Source organism: Gadus chalcogrammus, chromosome 13 (genome assembly GCF_026213295.1).
Source record: "Gadus chalcogrammus isolate NIFS_2021 chromosome 13, NIFS_Gcha_1.0, whole genome shotgun sequence".
Taxonomy (NCBI): Eukaryota; Metazoa; Chordata; class Actinopteri; order Gadiformes; family Gadidae; genus Gadus; species Gadus chalcogrammus.
Window position 1 is genome coordinate 641,906 of NC_079424.1, and position 8,565 is coordinate 650,470.

At 49.6% G+C, this 8,565-nt stretch overlaps 1 protein-coding gene across 1 annotated transcript in view; it reads left to right on the forward strand.

Moving 5' to 3' along the window:
* LOC130402234 (draxin-A-like) overlaps window positions 1-6,251 on the forward strand; it is a 7,707-nt gene extending 1,456 nt beyond the window's left edge. Inside the window, exons 3-10 of the mRNA XM_056606375.1 lie at window positions 24-233; window positions 360-414; window positions 582-617; window positions 834-940; window positions 3,335-3,455; window positions 4,388-4,480; window positions 4,840-4,929; window positions 5,343-6,251. Of these exons, the coding sequence (XP_056462350.1) occupies window positions 24-233; window positions 360-414; window positions 582-617; window positions 834-940; window positions 3,335-3,455; window positions 4,388-4,480; window positions 4,840-4,929; window positions 5,343-5,455 (825 nt within the window). The 3' untranslated portion in view covers window positions 5,456-6,251. The remainder of the gene's footprint in view (window positions 1-23; window positions 234-359; window positions 415-581; window positions 618-833; window positions 941-3,334; window positions 3,456-4,387; window positions 4,481-4,839; window positions 4,930-5,342) is intronic.
* The last annotated feature ends 2,314 nt before the right edge of the window (window positions 6,252-8,565 follow it).

Consider the following 8,565-nt stretch of genomic DNA (forward strand, 5'->3'; position numbering starts at 1 on the left):
GGGGGGGGGCCCGCGGAGGCCAGGGGCCCCGCTCCGGGCTGCTGCCCCACCGGCCCCCCCATCCACTGGGCCGGCCCGAGGACGACGGGCCCGGGCTGGAGGGGCTGGCCCCCGTCAGGCTGGAGGCGGGGCCGGGGAGGGGGCGGGGCCGGCCGCGCACGGGCGGGAGGAGACCGGCCCACGGCCGGGAGAACCACCCCCTGGGCCCCCGCAAGGGGAGGGGCCACGCCCACGCCCACGGGAAAGGAAACCGGAACGGGAAAGGCGACGGGAACGGGAATGGGAATATGAACCGGAACGGGAACGGGAAGGGGAACGGGAACCGGAACGGGAAGGGGAACGGTAACGGCCACGGGCAGCTGTTGGAGCCCAGGAGGCCGGGCGGCCGGCGGGAGAAGCTGGGAGGAGGGAAAGGTGAGTGGTCACCGTCGGCTCACTCCTCGCCTCACTCCTCGCCTCACTCCTCGCCTCACTCCTCGCCTCACTCCTCGCCTCACTCCTCCTCCTGTTGGTTTAACGTTTACATTCCAGATGAGGCGCTAACCCCCCCCCCCCCCCCCCCCCCCCGTGTCTTTGTTCAGGGCTTCTACCGGAGCCTGCGCTGGGGTCCATCCTGATGGGGAGGGGTCTTCAGCACAAGGCCGCCGCCTCCTCCTCCCACTCCTCCCCCTCCTCCCCCTCCCACTCCTCCCACTCCTCCCCCTCCTCCTCCTCCCACTCCTCCCCCTCCCACTCCTCCCACTCCTCCCACTCCTCCTCCCCCTCCTCCCACTCCTCCCACTCCTCCCACTCCTCCTCCCCCTCCTCCTTCCTCAGCGACTTCCCCCCCGCCCAGCCCCCCTCCTCCGTCACCGCCTTCTACGGCTCCGGCTCCTCCATGGTTACCACGGTGATGAACGAGCATCCGCCAACGCTCCCCCCTGCCTCCACCAAGCCCCAGGTACCCCCCCCCCCCCACACTAACGAGGGGGGGGGGGGGGGGGGGGTCCATTAAAAACGCTGCACTGCCAAAATAAACACGAAGGCCCCCCGTGACGGGGTGAACCCGGGGGGGGGGGGGGGGGGGTCAGCGGGGATTTGGGTTGCAGCATGCGATGGATACCAGTCTAAAGCCTGGCTCTCCAGACCACAGAACTCCGTTAAACACATGCAGTTGCACCGACATTCTGCACCGGCCAATATGTTCTACTGCCCTACTGTCACAGGCACTGGACTCGTGGTGTGTGTGTGTGTGTGTGTGTGTGTGTGTGTGTGTGTGTGTGTGTGTGTGTGTGTGTGTGTGTGTGTGTGTGTGTGTGTGTGTTGGCTATGAGCAGTCACCATAGGCAGTGAGGTTCATCTAAATCAATAACATAGAAAACAATATCAAGGCTGAAGGATTTTACCGAGACATGCACACCGGAGAGGAGGAAATACCACACAAAGTAGCACGGAAAATACCGAATACAAAATGCATGAAAACCATCCATGAAGAATGCATTTCTCAATGTTAACTGCTGTTGTGTTGTTACATTTACATTTACCATTAGGGCATTAAATGGCAGAAGCTTTTATTCAAAGCGGCTTACAATAAGTACTTTAGTCAGAAGAAGGAGAAACAACACTGTATCGCTGTCGGTACAGTAAGGATGTCCTTTAGACATTCCTTCCTTTAGACTTTAACTGAATCCAAAGAGCAGTCAGTCAGTAGAGAGCCAGCTATACAGCAGAGCCCAGTGTTCCCCCTCCTCCTGTTGAGCTGACACCCTGTCTCAGCTTCCTCTCATCTCGGCTGGCTGCGGGCTTCCCTGCTCCAGCACAGACCTCACTAAATCAAGACCCCTTCTCCTGTTTGGAAGAAATAACTACTGTGCAAGATCTATATCGCCACTGAACCAGAAGCTATCAGTGGTTAAGTAAAGGTTGGTGTGTTTGTAGAGAAACTCAAGCACATTATTTGTTCTCCCTCATTAAGGACTCAGGACCGGTTTCCCTGGAGAGGCCGGGCCTGTATTAATGGGGTCTGGGTCTAAAGGGGAGGTGAGGGGTGGAGGAGGGAGGGGCAGCCAGGGGAGCAGGTCCTGCGTGGGAACGCTTCACTCACTTGGGACTGGGTGCTCCAGGTCCATGAACTGGAGGATATGAGTTCAAATGGAAATTAGTAAGAACAAACACAATGGTACTTGAAAGGGATACTGACCCTTAAGTCAGGCGATCTGTGGGGGACATAGTGAGGACTTCAGTGCATTAAGGTCTGTGTGATATGCTCGTATTGTGTTCTGAGCTCTGGATCAGTTATCACAACCACTGCACTGTATCACAGTTGCTCTTGTTGATGTGTGCCTATGGCGTGGATGTACTCCATTAGATATTGCTACAAAGTGGGGACTTGGTGTATTTTGCTTTGTCTGTTTGTTGTGTCCTCTGATGTGTAGACTAGCGTGGTGTTATGTTCGCCCTGTTCGACCGCGTGCGTGCGTGCGTGCGTGCGTGCGTGCGTGCGTGCGTGCGTGCGTGCGTGCGTGCGTGCGTGCGTGCGTCCTCCGAGCGTCGTCAGATATTGACCGCCTGATTGGAAAAACAAATCTCCGGGGGAGCGGGGAACGCCGACACCGGTGACGCCGCACGGGTTCTTAATTAACGTTCGATCCCTTCGTCGGCGCTAAATGAGCTCGGCTCATTAATGTAACGGATGTTCTCCAACCTTCTGAGGGGCGAGCGAATGAGCTCGGTCGATGTTCATGAGCAGCTCAGCTTCGCTCGCGTGTTTTTGATGGATAATTTGTCGATCTTTCTCGGGTTTTCCCGCGGGGGGCCATTGTGCGGGTTTCCCCGAATGATTTATGTTTTGCGGCGTTGTGAATTTGTTTACTTTGTTTGAGGATGTGGAAGGTTGTGGGTGGCTTTCTTGGATGGAGTTAATTGCTGAAGGTTATGGCTGAGTGGTTCACTACCTAACTAGGTACATCGATTACATTGATTGGTTCGCCAAACTGAGCGTTGATATTGCTATAAATGTCTTTGGTAGAACGTAAACATTAAATCTGTAGACTTATGAACATCCTTGCTTGTGGATATAACAGTATTTTTCTCTGCCTGCTACATTATTTTTTAACAGCAGCTTTAATTTCAGTGAGGTCAGTACATTTTTACAACAATGAAATAGTTTCCATCAAGGTAGATAGCAGGCAGACATTAAAGCAAACCACACCGAATCGCTGGAGATGCAGTTTTCAGACTTCTTTTGCAAAAGAGAGTCTGAATATTTAATCGGAGCTAAACCACACTTTCTACGGTTGGAGGAACAGTGGTCTGCAGACAGCGGTGTATTTATTGAGCTTTTGTTCCTCCTCAGAAAGCAGCTCCGGTGAAGGGACAGGGCGAGGTGATGCCCACCCTAGACATGGCGCTGTTCGACTGGACGGACTACGAGGACATGAAGCCAGTGGACTCATGGCCGCCCTCCAGGAAGAAAGGTACCCCCACCTCCCCGGAGATCCCGATTATATTAAAATACCAATTAGAGTCTCTATTATATTTTGCGATAAATCAAAAGTAGTGGAGGGTACATTTTAAAATCTATAGCAGGATATTTTAAGAATAGTTTTCAGCCGGTGTTTGATAGACACATTAGGAAAACTAAAAAAATTGCTTGTATGAATTCATGTCACATGATAATATATTGCTTTGTTAATAGGCTATATTAACCTTTGCATTTAATTCCCAGACCTTTAAATGTGATGGGCCCATCCCTGATACAGAGCACCATCTCTATACTCTAGACCCCATACCCTTCAGTCTGATGACCTCTGGGTTCACGGGGTCAGGGCAGATCAGCTGATGCGATGCTCCTGAAGCTAGCAGACCTTAATCATGTTGCTACGGATACCGTGAAAGAATCTCGCCCCGGGGACCGTTTTCTGACCTTCTCTCCTGTCAATCATCCGCTACCTCGACCCCTCTCCGAACCGGAAAACGATACCTCAATAAACAAACTATAGATGTGGATGTGTGGTGGTCCTCTACCTTCACCCTCGTGTGTAGACTGTGGCTGTGTGGTGGTCCTTTACCTTCACCCTCGTGTGTAGACTGTGGCTGTGTGGTGGTCCTTTACCTTCACCCTCGTGTGTAGACTGTGGCTGTGTGGTGGACCCTTACCTTCACCCTCGTGTGTAGACTGTGGCTGTGTGGTGGTCCTTTACCTTCACCCTCGTGTGTAGACTGTGGCTGTGTGGTGGTCCTTTACCTTCACCCTCGTGTGTAGACTGTGGCTGTGTGGTGGACCCTTACCTTCACCCTCGTGTGTAGACTGTGGCTGTGTGGTGGACCCTTACCTTCACCCTCGTGTGTAGACTGTGGCTGTGTGGTGGACCCTTACCTTCATCGTTGTGTCTTTGGTTCTTGTCAGAAAAGAGGCGGAGTAAGAACCTGAGCAGCGGGAACGTGACGGCGGACTCGGACGGCCCTGAGCCATGTGACCACCACCTGGACTGTCCGCCAGGTCAGTGGGAGACGCCCTCAGGAACCTCTAGGGTTCTGTTCTGATACACTGAAGGACTGTCGGCCTGCTCAGTGGAAGACGCCCTCAGGAACCTCTAGGGTTCTGTTCTGATACACTGAAGGACTGTCGGCCTGCTCAGTGGGAGACCACCAGGGTCCTATCCTGTCTACACTTAACTTAACAATCAACTGAAAACTGAAATATTGAAACCTATGATGGATGTTGATATACATTCAATATGTTTAGAATCCGTTTATACTTAACGAGACACTTCCAGGTGGGACAGCGTCCCGAGGTGGAGCAGGTCAACTGAATACTGCAGCTTAGGATGACCCCAATGTGTCCTCTGACCGGCCCAGGCTCATGCTGTGACCTGCGGCAGCACGAGTGCACCCCCCACAACAGAGGACTGAACAACAAGTGTTACGACGACTGCATGTGTGAGGAAGGTGAGTCGACAAGTCATCAAGTCCCATGTAAAAAAACATGTTATCATACACACATACATTTATTAATGTAGACATAACTCAATGAAGTCCCCTTCATGTACAGTTCATAATATTTCCATAAACCCAGCGGCGTTGATGTATTTTCTATATATATATATTAATATAACAAGAGCATATGTGCCAGGGCAGCTCTTCTTGGTAATTGCCCCCCGCAAGGTGAGACCACCCCGGCCCGCTGCCTCTCGGGATTTTTCCGCTTCCAAGGCATTTTTTTATTTTAGTCGGCATTACTCCGGAGTTGTGTTGACGAGCGGTCGGTTTTAATGGTCAACTGCGCCCCCGAGGATCTGCTGTCACGAGCAGAACACGCACGTCGGGCGAGCTGGTAACATCTGCTTTTCATTTTCTCCCAGGATTCCGTTGCTACGCCAAATTCCATCGCAAACGCCGCGTCACTCGTCGGAAAGGTCGCTGCGTGGTCCCCGAGTCGGCCAATAGCGAGCAAGGAGCCTTCATCACAATCTGAGGAGCTGGAGGAACACCAAGGGGAGGGGGGGGGGGAGTATGGGGAACCCCACCCAGAGAGACATCAGCAGACATCTCCAGTGGCACAACACCTTAAAGATGGCAGCGTTACTTTCAAACGACTTCATTCAAGCATGCTGCCATCTTTAAGCCTGTGTTCCATTGATAATAGATAATTTAAAAACATGTATTTGGTTCTAGTCATTTCAGATTTTCAGCAGTTTCATCCAATCTCCTCTTTGTCAAAATGAAGTGGTCCTACCACAGTGGTCTTTTGTTTTAAGAGTTTTGAGTTCAGCCCCTATCCAACACCTTTTTCTACTTCCCTTGTGCCGTTGACATTGTGCCAAGTAGGGATGCACTGATAGGCCGATATCAGCCACGTTGTACATAGGCCAGAGTGTAGCAGTCGGCAGCAGTATCCCATGTTTTTGTGTTATCTCGTGAAAAAATCCATAATATTTCGTCCCATGCGACTTTGTATGCGGATAACGACCGCTGTCGAAGTCGGGGAAAAGGTCAATCGATTTCGGTATTGTGACCGGTCGATAAGAACTTGATGCAGCCCCAGAGGTGAATCCCTGTTTTATTCAGCCCACCCACAGAAAGGAGGAGAATCCATTCAGTACTTTATCATGGTTCCGGAACAGCTTACACGCGCCTTATGCTGCATTCACTCCATATGGAAGATATCGAGGACATGTCTGGAATAATTCCCGTTGCTCCGACTTGATAGCGATCCCAATCACGCAGATGGGACAGTTCGGAAGTAGGGATGTGAGATTGAAGATGTGTTAAATGTGTAAAAAAATAAAGGGGGGGGGGGGGGTCTTTGGGCTTTGATGATTTTCCATGTTTGTTAATAATATGAGCAATCTATCAAATTAACAATAAACAAAATAAAAAAAACACGATATATCTGAAAAAAAAAAACTAGGCTTGCGACCTCGGGAATCTTTTATTTGGTCCGATCAGGTCTTCCCCGAATCAGAGATATCAGTTCTGTCCCAAAGTTCCCAATGCTCAGATATAGAATAATAATAAAACTCAGAGAGGGAAGTGAACTATTTTTATCGCTCGGATATTATGCTGGTTATTACAGTTACTCCACACGTCAGGACAGACCATTAGTCCTCTCGGTTCAGGCACTTGTTGGGTTGGGAACTGAATGGGGACGCTTAGTGAATAAGGCCTACTGTGTTATCTTTCTTCCAAACCTGACTCATCTGGTGGCGCTACTGTGTTCTGTAAGCCTACTGTACATATGAATGGCTTTAATCACTCAATTTATAAGGTAATGTTTCTTGTTTATTGAATGTACTTACTTTACGTTTGAATGCAAAAGTTTGCCTGTTTGTTTGTTTTTTGCTTGACTTTATTTTATATCTCCTAATATATACTTTGTTTATACTGGGGACTCCTCATGTTTTCAGTTCAAACTTTTTACCCATGATTAAAACTGAAATAGGATAAACCTATTCTCCACTCTTTACTTCACCATGCGTGACAGGTCAATTTTTACATATTTACATATTTCCAATTCATCTTTTGCATTTGGTGTCAGCCCGCCTTCACAAACTAGAATTATCTGGCTAACCCAACCATCCTGTAGAAAGGTTTTTCATCCAAGACACTAAGTGTTGCCGTCAGTAACGCATAATGCATTTGTTGGCAATAAACATCTAACCCTAAGCTATCGCCATCAATATTTGATCAAGAAGAGAAACGCAACGTCTCCATTTTTCTTGCCGGCCTGCGTCCTCCGTCTTCCTGATTCACAGCCAGGGGAGGACCGCAGTAGCGGTAATAGTGATGTATATATGGTGAATATTTACCTCGGAGAGCGAGAGTGAGAGACGCTCCACTATCTTGTTCTCCTGTGAATCCTGGGCCAGCAGCCAGCCGAGTGATAGATTACACCCAGAATAGTTGTCACGTCTCTCTCCGACAGAGCCAGGAAACACCTCCTGGAGACCAGCGGGAGGAGCGAGCGGCGCTCCCCGCGCCAAGGAGCCCGTCTCCGGCAGAGTTTTGGACATGTGTGCGTGGGCTCAGGGGACGAGAACAATAGGAGGGAGAGATGGATGGGGAACTGATGGAATAAGTATTAAAATACCTGGCTGATATATCGGCCGACTATCTCTGTGTTGGGTTCAGGGACCTTCCTCAGCGTTTTAAAACCACTCCTTTAAGTTATAATCCGGTAACATCAATGTAGTGTCCTGTAGCCTAAAGCAAAGCACAACTACTGTTTATCCCCTTTTTAACGGTGCTCTCGAGATGCTTTAAATAAAAAGAGTCCGCATATTGTCATAGGTCTACATATTAAAAATATATAAAACAAGAGTCTATAAGAATAACTTAAATGACCAATTATCGAGAAGAAGTCTGTCAATATCGGAGAGGTTTGGCAGGTTTGACACATTGGAGGCTTTAAGGGCCTCATGTCCTGTGCAAGCAAACAATCCCCAAAGCTTTGCCTTTCCCCCGTCTCTCTGGATCGCCACATCTCAAATGAAGAGACATCTGTCCCCGCCAAACCAAATCTCAGTACCACTGTCAAAAAGTAGTATTTCCACTTTAATCAGGAGGAAATGGTACACGTTGTGCCCAGTCACATGGGAGACCGGGCCTTCAAGGTTACGGTGGAATGGAAAAGGGGGCTGTGCCTGTTATATCAGTAATACGAGGAGCATATTAACAGGCTATCTCTGGAGATACATGAGAGGGAGCAGATAAGAGATGTATGCTAAACCCCACTCGAGGGAGTACATAAAATAGACACCTATGTATATATTATACTGTAAGGGAGCATAATATCTCCGACCTAATGGCTTTGGCAAAAACATACCCACATTATTTTGTGTCGCAAATTAAACACCAACATGGATTGGTTTCTATTCCTTTTCGATGACAACTTTTAAAAAACGAACCACAAAAGTCATTAAAAAGATGAGAAGTCGATAAAACGAAGAGCGATGGAGATCCGTTGTACAGAACACAGATGTGGTGGTGGAGGTGGGGGCTGGAGATCCGCTGAACACGGAGGTGGGGGTGGAGGTGTGGTGGGGGTGGAGATCTACGGAAGACGGAGTTGGTGGAGGTGGTGGA